Genomic DNA, 17,636 nt, shown 5'->3' with positions numbered 1-17,636 from the left:
ATTTCTTAAAGGATCAATAAAGACATTTTTTTTTTAATAACAAACATGTTATACTTATCTCCACTGTGCAGCTCGTTTTGCACAGAGTGGCCCCGAACCTGGTCTTCTGGGGTCCCTCGGCGGCTGTCTTGGCTCCCCCCACAAGGACTCAACACCTTCATGCGAGCGAGCTCACATGGTGTTGAGTTCTTGCAGGCGCACTTCCGTGATACAGCCGGCGGCCATAGTCGCTCTCTGTATCACTCGGCCCCGCCCCCTACAGTGCCGCGTCATTGGATGTGATTGAAAGCAGTGCGAGCCAATGGCTGCACTGCTTTCAATCCATCCACCATAACCAATCAACGACCAGGCTGACCGGTGAAGAGGATGTCGGGGGCGAGCGCGGGACTTTCGAGGGCTCAGGTAAGTAAAACGGGGGGCTGGTATTGTCGGATGTTTTTTCACCTTAATGTATAGAATGCATTAAGGTGAAAAAACTTTTACCTTTACTACCCCTTTTAAATGCAGCTATTGTAAATACTTTAGTTTGACTTGACATCAGCCTCTTGCAGTCCCCTGCATAGCAGAGAAACTAGGAATGGATGGGCAGGCCTGGGAGCCAATCAGGTTTGCAGTCTGCAGATGTCCTAATAAGGAATATGCTAATAGAAGGGGCGAGCAGAGGATGACCTCATCAGTCTACTGCTGCTGCTCTTTTACGTCCAGTCCGAAGTCTAGGGGTGGAGAAAAGACACCCCTGTATTCCTTAAAGTGGGACTTTAATGGAAAAAAATTGTAATATTATTATAGACAAGCAGGAGTTTTAATGCAGAAGAGACATACAATGTCTCTTCTGCATTCTCATTTCCTTTCCTGCCTGTCCAAACTGTACACTACGTTACACCCATGCAGCTCAGTGTAGAATTTTGCCATACACTGGAGTGAAGCCATCTTGGGCTGGCAATCAAAATGGCCAGGGATTGATACATAGAAGCCACCAGATGGAAGCTGCCAGTCGCTGCTCCAATTATGACAGCCATATGGGGGTGCATTGCCCTGAATTCACTCACGTGGATGTCACATTGAGGCCGCGTACACATGACCGGTCCAAATCGATGAAAACGGACTGAAGTTCAGTTCATCAGTCCAAACCGTCCGTGTGTACGCCCAATCGGTCTGTTGTCCTTCGGTCAAAAAAAGAGAACTTGCTTTAAAATCGAACCGATGGATGGCTGACCGAGGTTAGTACACAAAAGCATCGGTTTAAAACCTGCGCATGCTAAGAATCAAGTCGACGCATGCTTGGAAGCATTAAACGTTGTTTTTTCAGCACGTCGTGTGTTTTATGTCACCGCGTTCTGACCTGATCGGTTTTTGAACTGATGGTGTGTACACACATCAGACCATCAGTCTGCTTCAGCGGTGAACCGATGAAAATGGTCCGTCGGACCATTCTCATCGGATAGACTGACCGTATGTACGCGGCCTAAGAGCTTCAGCTGTGGTCTCTGCAGCCGTTGTGTCCCAATAAACATAAATGGGGCTACACGTAAAGCCTGCGCGGGTAAACACAGCCCTGGAGAACAGGTGAGCATAGTTCCCCTTTACCAGTGGCATGAGCCACATGGCTGTATTGTGTGAGGAGGCTCTATATATCTCTGGAATGGACAGAGATCCAGATTCTTTGAGTATCTTGTATGTAGCTGTTCGCATGAAGTTCAACTAACTTTTTTTCAGGAATGCCTTTTTTATCTCTCACATTGTACATCAAACTTGCTATGTTATGTTTTAAAAAAAAAACTGTGTTTAAATAAGAGCCCACCCTAAATATCACAATGCCCCCCAAATTGAGCATTGATCTATAGTTGGGAACGCAGTGACTGATAATAGTCCTAGATGCTTCCTTCTAAGCCTTGTAACATATTTTTCATGTTCAATGTTCAGTTTACTTTATTAAAATTAATGTATTTACTTACACTGGTAATAAAATCCATTGCTTAAAATGCTACCTTGTAGTGTTGATGGATTTAGTGTCTGACAATTATGTCTTCCTGCCTGTAGTCCACAGGAGACATAGATGACCATTAATTCATTCATTGTCTGCTCTCTTTGGGTTCTATTGAATGCCTCTGATTTTGGTTTGATTTATTTTATGGCCGGAGAGTTTCAGATTCTTCTATAATGCTAGCAGATGTGGGAGGGAGGGAAATGGTTTTCTTAATGTCAGTAAGACAAGACCACATGTGTAGACTAATCCTGCGTAATGAAATGTAGAATGGATTGCTCCTTCACTAGTAAACACCAGGATAAGATGGCAAGAAAAATGTTTTGATGGTTTTAAAAAAAAACATCTATTTCTTAAAGTGAAGTAAAAAAAGATAATCTGTTCAAGCATATATTTCTAACTCAAAAAAGTTCCTTCTCTTTCTCTCGGCCTCCTCCAAATCATTTTTTTCTTGCTGCTGTAACCAGTGTTCCTGTTAGAGGGTGACTGCGTTTGTTCTCCATGGTCCCAGTGTATGTAGGAACCTGTGTTAGAACACCCTCTTGATCGCTCGCAAGATTAAATTTGGGATTTGTAGTGTGCATAGAACAGTGCACATGACTGTAACTAACATGCACTGTTTGTTCCAAACTGTGCCGAGTGCCCCCAGGGCAAGCAGCTTGCAATGGGGGCACCCAATCAGGCTCGCTCCCAAGCCGCTGCTCTGCGTGTCCATTCACAGACAGAACTGCAGCTCGGCCCTGTCCCCCCTCTCTTTTCATTGGCTCACTGGCTGTGATTGACAGCAGTGGGAGCCAATGAGGAGGGGTTAGAGTCCCCTGAGAGCCAAAGCTCTTGTGCACATCACAGGATTAAGATGGGGTTCAGGTAAGTATTGGGGGAGGGGGGCTGCTGCACAGAGAAAGTTTAAAAAAAAAAGCTTAAACCCTTAGAACCACTTAAAGTAGTGGATGTGTATGGATTATTTTTGGAGAATATTGTTTAGATTCAGTTTAGGTCTTCTGAGTAGGATTAATCTGCCACAAAGTTTTAAACAGTAAATGCAAAAAGACTAAAAGTAGTAAGATTATAATGAAAATATGTTGTTTATGTACCTGGAAAATGTTGTGAAGACTACTCTAGCCAGTGGAAACCAGGATTGTCTGATATCCGTATTGTATATGTATTGGGTATAAGAGCAGTTTGAATAAAAGATTATCACATAGGGCTTAGTTTACTAAAGGGAAATAAGCTGTTCACTTTGCAAGGGGATTTACCCTTGTTGACATTGGGGAGATTCGATCCATGCCCTATGGAGGGCTGTGGTTCAGCGGCATGGGGATGCTTGGGTTTTGTGTGCATCCCCATGCTGGGAGTCCCATAGTTGTCTATTGGGTCTCAGCAGCTGCACAGACAGTCGCTGCTCCAGTTATGACATCCATATGGGGGTGCATTGCCCTGAATTCACCCACATGGATGTCACATTAAGAGCTTCAGCTGTGTCTGTGCAGCCGTTGTGTCCCAATAGACATAAATGGGGCTACACGTAAAGCCTGCGCGGGTAAACACGGCCCTGGTAGGACACAGATTAAATCAGGTGGAGCTGGTTATTTCCATCATTTAACCACTTCCCGACGGCCGTACGACTATATACGGCCGCCGGGTGGCTCTACTTCTCTGGGAGGCCGTGTTTTTACGGCCGCCCCTTTTCGCGTTCCCCGCGCGCGCTCCCGAGCGCGCAGCGGGGAACTGCTGTGCTGGCCGTGTCCCTTGGACACAGCCAGTCACAGATCGCCGTGAACGGCCAATCGGAGCGGCCGTTTCCTAGGCGATCTGTGCGGCCAATGAGAGATGATCTCATATGTTTACATATGAGATCATCTCTCATTCCCGGCTCTCGCAGACAGCGGTGCTGTCAGGGGAGAGAGGAGACGGATCTGTGTCTCTTGTACATAGGGACACAGATCGGTCACCCCCCCAGTCACCCCCCTTCCCCCACAGTTAGAACACTAATTAGGATACACATTTAACCCCTTCCTCACCCCCTAGTGTTAACCCCTTCCCTGCCAGTCACATTTATACAGTAATTAGTGCATATTTATAGCACTGATTGCAGTATAAATGTGAATGGCGCCAAAAATGTGTCAAAAGTGTCCGATGTGTCCGCCATAACGTCGCAGTCCCAATAAAAATCGCAGATCGCCGCCATTTCTAGTAAAAAAAAAATTTTATACAGTAATTAGTGCATATTTATAGCACTGATTGCAGTATAAATGTGAATGGCGCCAAAAATGTGTCAAAAGTGTCCGATGTGTCCGCCATAACGTTGCAGTCCCAATAAAAATCGCAGATCGCCGCCATTTCTAGTAAAAAAAAAATGTATACAGTAATTAGTGCATATTTATAGCACTGATTGCAGTATAAATGTGAATGGCGCCAAAAACGTGTCAAAAGTGTCCGATGTGTCCGCCATAACGTCGCAGTCCCAATAAAAATCGCAGATCGCCGCCATTTCTAGTAAAAAAAAAAAAATAATAATAATAATTCTGTCCCTTATTTTGTAGGCGCTATAACTTTTGCGCAAACCAGTCGCTTATTGCGATTTTTTTTTTTTTTTTACTAAAAATATGTAGAATACGTATCGGCCTAGACTGAGGATAAAAAAAAAACGTAAAAAAAAAAAAAATTGAGCTATTTATTATAGCAACAAGTAAAAATATTTTTTTTTTTTTCAAAATTGTCGCTCTATTTTTGTTTATAGCGCAAAAAATAAAAACCGCAGAGGTGATCAAATACCACCAAAAGAAAGCTCTATTTGTGGGGAAAAAAGGACGTTAATTTTGTTTTCGAGCCACGTCGCACGACCGCGCAATTGTCAGTTAAAGCGACGCAGTGCCGAATCGCAAAAAGTCCTCTGGTCAGGAAGGGGTTTAAGTGCCCAGTAAGGAAGTGGTTAATAAAGTGCATTATAATACTGTCTTTTTTCCGTTGCGTATAATTGGGTATTTTTTGCGAAGTGAATTTTTGCCACATTCACTGAGCTAAGGGAAAAATTCCCATGCAAAATTAATTGCCGTTTTACCTTTATTAAATCAACCCCATTATATTTTGTGTTTCAGCCTTGTCTAGTCATTGTTAGGGGGAAATAGTTGATGCATTACATTGGAATGTTTGGGCGATCTCTGTTCTTACTCCAGGCCAAGACCTACTGGTGGGTGCATTCTCCACTTATGCATGACATATCTACTCTCACAATCTGAATGGGTCATTGTTCGTGCAGAGATTGTAAAAAGCTGTCATTTTTATGAGATGCACCTGTACTAAAAAAACGTAAATTTTTCTGGCTATAATAGTTCACTGCTTTTCCGAGAAGTCTGCTCAGACCATCTATACAGTTTGTTTACGGTCTTTCTTTAATTCAAGCATGGTATATTCAGTAGTTTTCTCTTAATCAAATGTTTCCTTCTATCTACAGATACCTTTGCCCAATGCTAAAGACATTTTATGTACAATTGGCAGTCGGCAACAGTGAATTCTATGGAGAGGGAAAAACCCGCCAGGCAGCAAGACACAATGCAGCATTAAAAGCCCTGCATGCACTGAGGAATGAGCCCATACCTGAGAGATCAACCGTGGTAACTTCCTGAGATCTTACAATACAGTAACCTTAATAAGCTTGTTTTTTGTACCTTTTGTTTTTATGATGTCTGTTTTTTGATTTTACGTTCTGTTTCCTATATTAATAAAAAGCCACGTGCTTTGTACACCAGTAAAAACATTGCATGTATGTACACTGTACATTAACACAGTGATGATAACGACAATGATCTAACACTTACTAGTGTGGATGAAGCCAGGCAGAACCTTTGCAACATTAGATATGAAAATTTTTACAGCCATAGTGACAAAATTCCACAGTAGAAAAAAATAAATGTTCCTGGACTGCCGCACTCTGATAGGCTATTTATTGAAACAAAATGAACAAAGGATAAAATCCAAATCTGTATAACATCCAAAAATTCATGCAACACTGCAATCAATGGTAGAAAGTGGACATAGGGGACAAAAAAGCTAACATGTTTCACATCATGGATAGATGCTTAGTCATAGCTGCAGCAGTGGTGGCAACCAGGTGAGAAGTACAAAGACAAGTGTGTCTTGCCTACAGTCGAGCATGGTGGTGGGAGTGTCATGGTCTGGGGCTGCATGAGGGCTGCCGGCACTGGGGAGCTACAGTTCATTGAGGGAACCATGAATGCTAACATGTACTGTGACCTACTGAAGCAGAGCATGATCCCCTCTCTTCTGAGACTGAGGCACTATTTAAACATAATGACCCCAAACACACCTCTAAGATGACTGCCTTGCTAAAGAAGCTGAGAGTGAAGCTGATGGACTGACCAAGCATGTCTCCAGACCTAAACCCTATTGAGCATCTGTGGGGCATCGTCAAACAGAATGTTGAGGAGCGCAAGGTCTCCAACATCCACCAGCTCCGTGATGTCATCATTGAGGAGTGGAAGAGGACTACAGTGACAACCTGTGAAGCTCTGGTGAACTCCATGCCCAAGAGGGTTATGATTAAGCACTAATTGATAGTGCGAAATGCGTCAGCTGCTCATCCCTGTATCTTCTTGCTGTGATTTGTAGTGCATTTATCCTTTTAAGATAAAGACAACCATCAAGGTTTCTTTGGAGTGCGGCTGTCCATATCTTCTTTTCTACAAATTGCCTTGTGCATTGCCTGCACCCTTGATCTCCTGAGAGGACACAGATCATTTTAACACATCCACCTGGAGCGGTAACTCCCTTCCCCAAGAGGGTTAAGGCAGTGCTGGAAAATAATAGTGGCCATACAAAATATTGACACTTTGGGCCCACTTTGGACATTTTCACTTGGGGGTGTACTCACTTTTGTTGCCAGCGGTTTAGACATTAAAGCAGAAGTAAACTCATCCATAAAACCGTTTCATTTCCGGCACGTGCTGGAAATGTAACACTCCCATTGGTTGTGCTCTCATCCAAACTGTCCAATGGCCGATGTCATTAGTGATCACATGTGCAGCATCATGGCAGTTGTAGATTAAACAGAGGCAAAGATATCGGCTTCCTTGGCTGAAAACGATAGGGGGGTTTACGTACACTTTAATGGCCATGTGTTGAGTTATTTTGAGGGTACAGCAAATTTACACTGTTATACAAGTCGTACACACACTACTTTACATTGTAGCAAAGTGTAATTTCTTCAGTGTTGTCACATGAAAAGATATAATAAAATATTTACAAAAATGTGAGGGGAGGACTCACTTTTGTGAGCTACTGTAGGAGGCTGGATGTACCCGAGGGACGATCACTATCAACTGCAGTTAATAATTTATAGGGCAGTTTGTCTGGTGTAAGCAATGTGTTATGCAAATATAGTGCTCTATCACCAGTAGGTTTATTCTCTTTCTTTATTTTTATCAGCAAAATGGGGAAACAGGAAGAGGACCTGAAGAAGATAAGGATGCAAACAAATCGGAGATCAGTCTGGTGTTTGAAATTTCCCTAAAGCGCAATCTCCCACTCAGCTTTGAGGTGAGCCAATTGTAATTGCAGTCTGTTATTCCTTTTATGCAGGTGGCATGAGCACAGCAAGATCTCAGATAAATACACCAGTCCAGAATCCTGCCTGAGGCTGAATTATACAGACAACTGTGGAAAGCCAAGGCCACAAATGTACCGTGGGATCAGAAATGCAAATGCTAAACTAGTTCAGCAGAATTCAATATTTAAGACACTTATAGCCAGATTCAGGTAGAGATACGACGGCGTATCAGTAGATACGCCGTCGTAACTCCGAATCTGTGTCGTCGTATATTTAAGCGTATTCTCAAATTGAGATACGCTTAAATGTTGCTAAGATACGACCGCCGGCGCCGTCGTATCTTAGCTGTCTATTTACGCTGGCCGCTAGGGGCGTGTATGCTGATTTACGCCTAGAAAACGTAAATCAGCGAGATACGCCTATTCACGAATGTACCCTTGCCCGTCGCAGTAAAGATACGCCGTTTACGTAAGGCGTTTTCAGGCGTAAAGATAAACCACCAAAAAGATGGCGCAGCCAATGTTAAGTATGGACGTCGGAACCGCGTCAAATTTTTCAAATTTTACGTCGTTTGCGTAAGTCGTCCGTGAATGGGGCTGGCCGTAATTTACATTCATGTCGAAACCAATGAGTCTTTGCGGCGTAATTTGGAGCATGCGCACTGGGTTACGTCCACGGACGGCGCATGCGCCGTTCGTTCAAAACGTAATTTACGTGGGGTCATGCTTAATTTACATAAAACACGCCCACCTCTTCCACATTTGAATTAGGCGCGCTTACACCGGCACATTTACACTACGCCACCATAACTTAGGACGCAAGTTGTTTGTGAATACTGTACTTGCCTCTCTAACTTACGGAGGCGTAGCGTATATGAGATACGCTACGCCTGCCTAAAGTTAGGCACGTCTACCTGAATGTGGCTATTAAAGTAGAACTATAGGCAAAACTTATTTTTTCATTTTGGATAGAGTAAGAGAGGGTTATAACCCCTGCCATAATTTTTTTCACCATCTGTGTCCCATTGTGGAGATTTCCCTTCACGGACTGTCTTATAGCCAAACAGTGGGAAGTGAGAGGAAATCCCTGCAAATTGGGGGAATTCCTTGGGGACCCCCAGGTCACCAGAACAAGTGTCCTCATTGAAAGATTTCCCCCCATTGCTTTTCTGGGGACAAAATTTGTGATTTTTCTTTTACTTTCACTTTCGGTGATAATGGTAAACAGGACAAATTAAGAGGGAGTTTTGCCTTTAGTTATACTTTAGCTTGGTTCTAATGCAGTGGTCTCCAAACTGCAGCCCGCGGGCTGGATGCAGTCCTTTGCTTGCCTTTATTCGGCCCTTGGGGCACTATCCCTCCCACTGATACGAGACACTATTCTGCCATCTGACACAGACAATGGAGCATCATTTCTCCCACTGACACAACTAATAGAGCACTATTACTCCCTATGATACCAGCAATGGTGCACTATTGCTCCCCCTAATACCAGATGTCCACTAACAATGATGCCAGGAAAATTTCTACTCCCGCTGGTCAATGTCTGGCCCTCCAAGAGTCTGAAGGACAATAAACCGGCCCTTTGTTTAGAATCTTTGGAGACCCCTGTTCTATTGTATGGCCAAACTCTAGAAACCTGTGGTAATCTAACATTCTAATGTTCCTGCAGTGTTTCCTAGTAGTTTGTCCCTAGATCCTAGGTGACCCAGCTTTTGGCCTTCAGTGTGGTACACTTTAAATATCTTTTTAATCAATGTATGTATGTATGTGTGTGTGTGTGTGTGTGTGTGTGTGTGTGTGTGTGTGTATATATATATATATACACGCACACACACACAGTGCCTTGAAAAATAATTCATACCCCTTGAAATTTTCCACATTTTTTCATGTTACATCCAAAAACGTAAATGTATTTTATTGGGATTTTGTTATAGACCAACACAAAGTGAAAGGAAAATTATAAATGGTTTTAATTATTTTTTTACAAAGATGTGAAAAGTGTGCATTTGAATTCGGCCCCCTAAGTCAATACTTTGTAGAACCCCCTTTTGCTGCAATTACAGCTACAAGTCTTTTTGAGTATGCCTCCCCCAGCTTTGCACATCTAGAGAGTGACATTTTTGCCTATTCTTCTTTGTAAAATAGTTCAAGCTCTGTCAGATTGGATGGAGAGCGTCTGTGAACAGCAATTTTCAAGTCTTGCCACATATCAATTGAATTTAGGTCTGGACTGGCTGCTGTCCTACCTGTCACATTTCTCTCCTGGATATACTGCCTGCAGTCCTACCTGTCACACTTCTCTCCTGGATATACTGCCTGCAGTCCTACCTGTCACACTTCTCTCCTGGATATACTGCATGCAGTCCTATCTGTCACACTTCTCTCCTGGATATACTGTCCACTGTCACACCCTTTCTGTCCTGCTCATACTCCCTGCTTTCATACTATTTCCATTCTTCCCTGTATGTCCTGGCCTTCACACTGCTCTAATGCACATATTGCCCACTCTCATACCCTTCAAGTGTCACTAATTTTTTTTATAAGTTTTGGATAGTGTGGATATGGATTAGAACACCTGTTTTATTGTTTGTGCCCCCGTTAGGGATATTCACCCTCTCTATTTATCTTATATATCCTTATCATTGGAAGTGAAAATAAAAGAATATCCCAAATGTTGGGTTTTTCCTCAGAAAATTAAGAGGGGAAATCTTCCAATGGGAACACTAGTTCTAGTGGGGCCCACAAGATTCCCTTAATTTGCAGGGATTTCCTCTCACTGCCTGTTTTGGCTATGGGACAGGAAGTGAAAAGAAAACTCCCCAATGGGACACATGGCCAAAAAAAAAAAACCTGACAGGGATTATAACCCTCCCTTATTCTATACAACATGGAAAAAAAATAGGATGCATGGTCATTCCCTCCACTAGACTCCAAGATACCACATCAGTTTGATGCTAAACACATAATTGCCAAATAGGTAAAAAAATAATAATTAAGAAACAAAAGGGAGGGAAGGGGACAGTAGGTTCCCTGGGCAGGCACCACGGTTTGTTTAGTGTGGTTTTTAGTGTGTTCCTCATGACTAAGTTCTGGGGGGGCAGATTGGAAACGCGTCCCTCTCATACCACCATAGAACTCCATGGATGTGCGGCACCAGGGATCTTTCCTCTCTTCTTCAGGTACCTTATGGGTCTCAGAGAGTGAGGATGGCCGGTCATTTCCCAGGTCCACAAGGGTCCGCACATGCAGTGGAAGCAGTCATTGGTAATTTGCAGAGAAGGTCTAATAAAACCAATAGAACCAACGGAATTTATGGAATTGTTCCTTTTTGTGATTAGAAGAGGCCAGAATGTCTTCCATCGTACAGATTTCCTGAATATTTTGAAGCCCAACACCCATAGGGGGAAGGTATTTTCTGCTTCCAGAATAAAGGAACACAGGTCTAAGCAGATAAATAGTGAGAGAGCACTCTAGAATAGTGGTTCTCAACCCTGTCCTCAAGTACCCCCAACAGGCCATGTTTTGGGAATTTCTCTTAGACCCCCTTTCACACTGGGGTGCTTTGCAAGCGCTATAACGCTAAAAATAGCGCCTGCAAATCGCCTTGAAAGAGCCGCTGCTGTCCCACCATTGTGAAAGACCCGAGGGCTTTTACACTGGAGCAATGCGTTAGCAGGATGGTAAAAAAAAGCCCTGCTAGCAGCATCTTTGGAGCGGTGTGTATACCGTTCCTCCACCGCTCCTGCTCATTGAAATCAATGGGCACCACAGCTATACCGCCGGCAAAGCGCTGGTTTTAACCCTTTTTTGGCCGCTAGCGGGGGGTGAAATAATTGCGGCCGAATACTCCCGCAAATACGACGGTAAAGCGCAGCTAAAAACAGCACCGCTTTACCGCCGACGCTGCGGACGCCCCTGTGTGAAAGGGGCCCTAAATAAAATAGCTGTCCAAAATATCAAGCTATTGACTTTGATTTAAAGCACCTGTGCAAGATCAAGTAAAACCTGCAAACATGGTCTGTTGGGGAGTACTTAATGACAGGGTCGAGAACTACGGCTCTAGAATATGGTCATACTCTCTATACTCCTCGCCATTCATATTTTTCTTCAGTATATGGAAATCCTTAGCATTGTTTGTTACTTCCTCATCATTTCCCATTCTGGAACGGGTACATCTTTGAGTCCATTTTTTTCCCCAAAGAAGGATTGTATTATACTTTAATGGAGTTATGTCATGCTGTTTGTCACAGATATTGCTTCTCTGTTATGTCCGGCTGTTTGGCTAAATATGAAAGCACAGAGGTTCAGCATTTGAGCCACACACTTGCTCTGCACCTGGATAAGCATATTTATATTTATGAAGAGTGTTCGTGTTTTCTGAGGAAATGTTTGTTTGTGAGAATGACCGAATCCCTCCATCCACATTATCACCAGTGATCCTGAGATGAATCTCTAACTCCCTTTCTAAAATATTGTCACCCTGCACCAAATGGCTCTATAAACCTCTGTGTAGCCATTACCTTTAAACTGTAAAATGAAAGATGGTTATGTGTTAGAATTTATACGCACATTAAATATATATGGCTTACTGTCAAGCCTCATTGATTTTTCAGTAGCATGCATATACCATGATGCAATCATCATTGGAAGCCGCCCTGTTATGAGGCAATGATTCAGTATGTTTAATCAGCAGAAGAGGAGCGGCCACTCATAAAACATTCCTGAGGGAAAATCGCTCTCTTCTTCACACTGATTACATAAAATAAGCAAAGGCCTGGTCATCTTCATCTTTCTGACAGAGGAAGTGATAGTTGTTTTTTTTTGTATATTTTATGTGCGTTTTGTAAAATTGCATCCGCATGTTACAGGCATTGCTCAGGAATAGTAAACTAAAAATCATTAGTGGAATTGCTATTTAATCAGGCGTGTATACTTTCTTCAACAGAGGTGGCAGCCGTTGTGTGATATTGCTGATGTAGCCACGTGTGGCTCAGGGATATCACGTTTATCCTGTGAAATGGCTGGATACGCCTCCGCAACTTAGACGGGCAAGTGCTGTATTCTCAAAGCACTTGCTCCGTAAGTTGCGGCGGCGTAGCGTAAATCGGCCGGCGTAAGCCCGCCTAATTTAAATTTGGATCAGGGGGGCGTGTTTTATGTAAATCTTTTTTTAAATTAATTTCTTTTTATTTGATTTTAAGATTACTTATACATCAGACAATTATTTTAACAGGTAACCATCTAGCATTATACGAACAGAAAAAAGAAAGAGAAGACAACATACTATAATCAGTACTAAACATATTCTTAGCCTGTATAATCAGATGTACCTGATATCTTCTACGTCTTGTAACCCTGTATCCAATCACCCCCCCTCCCCCCACCCTCCCCCCAACTACCTAAGGGAGCGTATTACCCCATTTGTTAATCCACTAAGCGGACAGACGAGCACAGAAGAGAGGGGGAGTCCGTCCTCTACCCTTTTCTCTTGTGACGATACTTGTGATCACATGCCCTATATCGCCAATCCCCATTAGAGCACCCATCAACCATACTCCCACCGCAATGGGTGATAGCCACTTCCAACGGGAGAGGGAGGAGGGGGGGGGTGGGAAAGGGGGGGGGCGCGTTACCCTGGAGTCCCTTCCTCAAGTGCCATCCTCATATGTTCCACACCGCCCTCTGCCACGGCCCCCATATGCTAGTGAATTTCCCATAGTTCCCCTGTCTAGTAAAATATACTCTCTCATTTGAAATTGTTAGATTCATAGTCGCTAACCAGTTATCTACCGACGGGGGCGTCTGCGCCTGCCATTTTTGGGCTATCGTTTTTCGTGCCTGGAAAAGGCACCTCAATATAGCTTCCAAGCTGCCCTGAGGTGCCCTTATATCTTCTATACACCCCAGTAGACAAGTCCTGGCCACTGGATTGAGGGATGTTCCAAATACCTTGTTTATCCTCTCTATTATTTCTACCCAAAAATCATAAAGTTTGGGGCACTTCCAGACCATGTGAATTAAATCCCCTTTATCTTTGCATCTCGGGCATTCGTTATTCTGTCTCCACCCCAGTTTAAACATTTTATGCGGGGTATGATATACCCTATGCAGTAAAAACAAATGGGACAATCTTTGCGCTGGGGCGATTGAAACACAGGCGCATTGATGCAGAATTCTCTCCCACTGTTCAGATGGTATTGTTCCCAGGTCTCTTTCCCACGCTTCTTTACTCTTGGCCGGGCCCGCTCTGCTTATCGCACTAGCACTCAAGCTGTTATATGTTACTGTTATTAAGCCCTTGGCCGTACTTGCCCTGATTACTTTGAGAAGGACGGGGATCTGGGTCCATACCATTGTTTTAGAACTAAATTGTACTTGAATAGCATGGCGGACCTGCAGATATTTGTAAAATGTTTTGTTGGGAATATTAAATTCTCTTGTTAAATCTGAGAATGATTTTAGGGTGTTACCCTCAAACAGATGCTTTAAGCGAGTTATACCTTGACTCTTCCATTCTCTCGATTCTTCTATGCTTGTTATTTCCTGTAGATTATTGTTATTCCATAGGGGGGAGAATTCTGTTTGACCACTATATCCCAATAAGGTCTTTATTGTGTGCCATACTTTAATAGCCAATTTTATAGTTGGAAATTTATGGGGGAAATAATCTGCCTCTAGGGCTTCCACCAACAATTTATGGGGATTACCCGTTAACATCAAGCGGCTAATAAAGCCGTCTCCCTCAAAGGTTCCACACCCTACCAAATGTTGCAGTTGTGACGCAATAAAATATAACTTTGGGTGTGGAACCGCCATACCCCCTTCTTTTACTGGCAGCTGGAGTGTTTGCAAACTTATCCTGGCTTGGCCTCCCCTCCATATAAGTTCTCTAAATAGCGATTCTATATTCTTGAACCATTTATATCCCAGCCATAAAGGTGCGTTATGGAGCAGGTATATTAATTGCGGTTGCCATATCATTTTGATTAAGTTGCATCGTCCTGCTACAGAAAGGGGAAGTCTTTTCCAGATATCACATTTATTTTTCCACTTTAGTAACAGTGGATCAAGATTTAAACTGGCGTATTGGGTAATATCTTTCGCTATCCAAATGCCTAGGTATTTAAATTTTGTGACCACGCTTAATTGAGAAGCACTTGGCAGGAGCTGGAGATCGACTGGATCCAGTGGTAAAAGGGCAGATTTTTCCCAGTTAATTGTCAAACCTGAGAAATGACCAAAGTCATTTACCAGTTGTATCACTTTGTCTAGAGTGGTTTCAACATCCCCCAGAAAGAACAAGATGTCATCTGCAAATAATGCAATCTTGTCTTCCCCTTGGTGTCTTCTGAACCCCATTATGTCCGACCTCGCCCTGGCCATTATTGCAAGTGGTTCCATGGCGAGGGTGAACAGAAGGGGGGACAGAGGACACCCCTGTCTCGTCCCTCGCTCCAGTTGAAAAAATTCCGATGTCTCATTATTAATTTTAATTTTAGCTCTTGGCTCGCTATATAGTAATTTAACCCATCTAACAAAGCAAGGCCCGAAGCCGAATTTCTCTAATACTTCCCATAAATATCTCCATTCAAGGCTATCGAATGCCTTAGCGGCATCAAGAGATAACACTGCTCTGGGCCTCTCATTATCAGTTGGTATTTCTATATTTAAAAAAGTTCTTCTTATATTAATAGTTGTTGCCCTGCCTGGTATAAACCCTGACTGATCTGGGTGAATAAGTTTACTAATGGATCTATTTAAGCGAGTTGCTAAAATTTTGGCTAAGATCTTAACATCGGTAGGTAACAAAGAAATTGGGCGATAAGATGAGGGGAACAATTTATCTTTCCCCTCTTTATGAATCACTATGATAGTTGCTTCCAGCATTGAGTGGGGAAGAGTGCCTCCACTCTCAGCCCCCTCCAGAGCCTTCAACAACTCTGGTAGCAAAATCTCGCCAAATTTCTTATACACCTCGATAGGTAGTCCATCCGGGCCAGGGGATTTCTGGTTTGACATTGAAGTTACGGCTTGCTGAATTTCGTTTAACGTGATTGGTGCATCCAAGGCCTGTCTGTCCTCGTCTAGCAGGGTAGGGACTATTATTTTCTGAAAAAATGATTCCATAGCTCCACTCTCAGCCCCCCCTTTAGATTTGTACAATTCTTTGTAATATTCACAAAATGTTTGTAAGATCACCTGGCCGTCCATGGATATTTCTCCCCCTATTGTCTTTATTGCTGGGATATTTGACGGAGGGGAGTTAGTCCTACTCAGAAGGGATAGCATCCGCCCTACCTTCTCTCCCTCTCCAAACTGGCACTGCCTTTGTAGAGTCCGCTTGTTCTCCGCACATTTCAAAGTAGCTGTTTTATATTCTAGCTGTTTTGTCAACCATGTTTCCCGCGTGGCTGGGGTGGGTTGCTCAATAAACCTTACTTCAGCTTGAGTGGTCTCACGGGCCAACTTGCCCTCTTGCTCTCTCCCTTCCCTTTTCACCCTGGCTACCTGCTGAATTAGCAAGCCGCGCAAAAAAGCTTTCAGAGAGTCCCACACTATTCCCGTTGGAGCAGATCCTGTGTTAATATATACGAATTCTTTTAGTCTAGACATCAGGATCTCTGGGTCACCAATCAACTCCAGCCAACCTGGATTAAATCTCCACTCGCTACGGGAGACTTTAACTCCAATCTTTATTATTAGCACCAGAGGGGAATGGTCCGAAACCCCTCTGGGGCCATAGTAAATTTTCTTCACCAAGGACATTGCATCATCACTACCCACTGCCAGGTCTATTCTGGAAAGCGTATGATGGGAGCTAGAATAGCATGAGTACTGGCGATCTTGTGGAAAGTAAGTTCTCCATATATCTCTCATTCCTATTTCCTCCAGGAAACGAGCTAGTCGCCCCTCACCAGATCTTTTTCTCGGAGGAAATCTATCCAGGCTTCCATCTAACACCTCGTTATAGTCCCCTATGGCTATCACTGGAACCCCTGGTTTATCGAGTGTGAATTCGAGGAGTTTGTTTAAAACATCTAGTTTAAATGGTGGGGGGATATACATATTAGCCAAAACATATGGGCTATTCTCAATTAGGCAAAAGAGAAATATGTATCGGCCTTGATCATCTAACTGGGACTCAGTGCAGGAAAACGTCACCCCCCTCCCCACCAAAATGCTCACCCCCCTTGAATAGGAGGAATGCACTGAGTGGAACTGAGCCTGAAATTTACGACTGTTCAGTAGTGGGACAGTGTCCTTAGTCAAGTGTGTCTCTTGTAGGCATAAGAGTCCCGGCATACCCTCTTCCAGGAGTGACATGACTGATGTTCGCTTAATTGGGTCTCCCATACCTCGAACGTTCCAGGAAGTGATGGCCAATAATCTATCCTGCATCTAGACAGACTGACATAATAGTAGGATACACCACTCTAGTCCAGCAGTACAGGTATTTGGCCAGCACTCCTTTTACTAACTGGGTCCGAAAACCCCCTAGCCTCCCCTCACTCGCCTCCCCCGTTTCCGCCATCACTGCTCTTGATTTGAGTAATATACGCTCCCTAACCCCTCCCTTTAAGACCTCCCATACCCTCCCTCCCCTCCCACCCACACCCTTCCTACCCCGCCCTACTGGGCACCACCCCCTTAACACCCCCCATACCCTTCCCCCCCCACCCACCCCCTTCCTACCCCGCCCTGCTGGGCACCCCTTAAGGGCTTGTCCAATGACCTCACTAAACTCTCTCTCACACATCCCGCAGCCACGCAAATGCGTGTCCCTCCCTCTCTCTCTCTCCCCCCCAAAAAGACAAAACCCGTCATAAACCGACCATGAAATCTAAAAAAGAAAAAGTGATAACCAAATCCCCCCCCTTAACCGTGTGGTACCTCCCGCTTGTACTAGAGCCCCTGGTACGACCCCGAGGGGAGTATAAACCTTTTTATCACAAGTATAATTACAGTACCTTGGAAAACAAATCTTAATACAACGTGTCGAGATTTGTGAATAAAAAAAAAAAAAAAAAAAAAAAAAGGGGGGGGGGGGAGGAATGCTTCATTCCCCCGTTCTGCATAAAGGTAG

At 43.6% G+C, this 17,636-nt stretch overlaps 1 protein-coding gene across 5 annotated transcripts in view; it reads left to right on the top strand.

Moving 5' to 3' along the window:
• The window catches only part of STAU2 (staufen double-stranded RNA binding protein 2), a 390,310-nt gene that overhangs the window by 142,653 nt on the left and 230,021 nt on the right, over positions 1 to 17,636 (top strand). For all 5 annotated transcript variants that reach the window (XM_040354430.1, XM_040354427.1, XM_040354428.1 and 2 more), the window contains 2 exons: positions 5,439 to 5,598; positions 7,430 to 7,540. In XM_040354430.1, coding sequence (XP_040210364.1) covers positions 5,439 to 5,598; positions 7,430 to 7,540 — 271 coding nt within the window. The remainder of the gene's footprint in view (positions 1 to 5,438; positions 5,599 to 7,429; positions 7,541 to 17,636) is intronic.

This window comes from Rana temporaria, chromosome 5, assembly GCF_905171775.1.
Source record: "Rana temporaria chromosome 5, aRanTem1.1, whole genome shotgun sequence".
Taxonomy (NCBI): Eukaryota; Metazoa; Chordata; class Amphibia; order Anura; family Ranidae; genus Rana; species Rana temporaria.
This window is presented reverse-complemented; position numbering and strand designations above follow the sequence as displayed.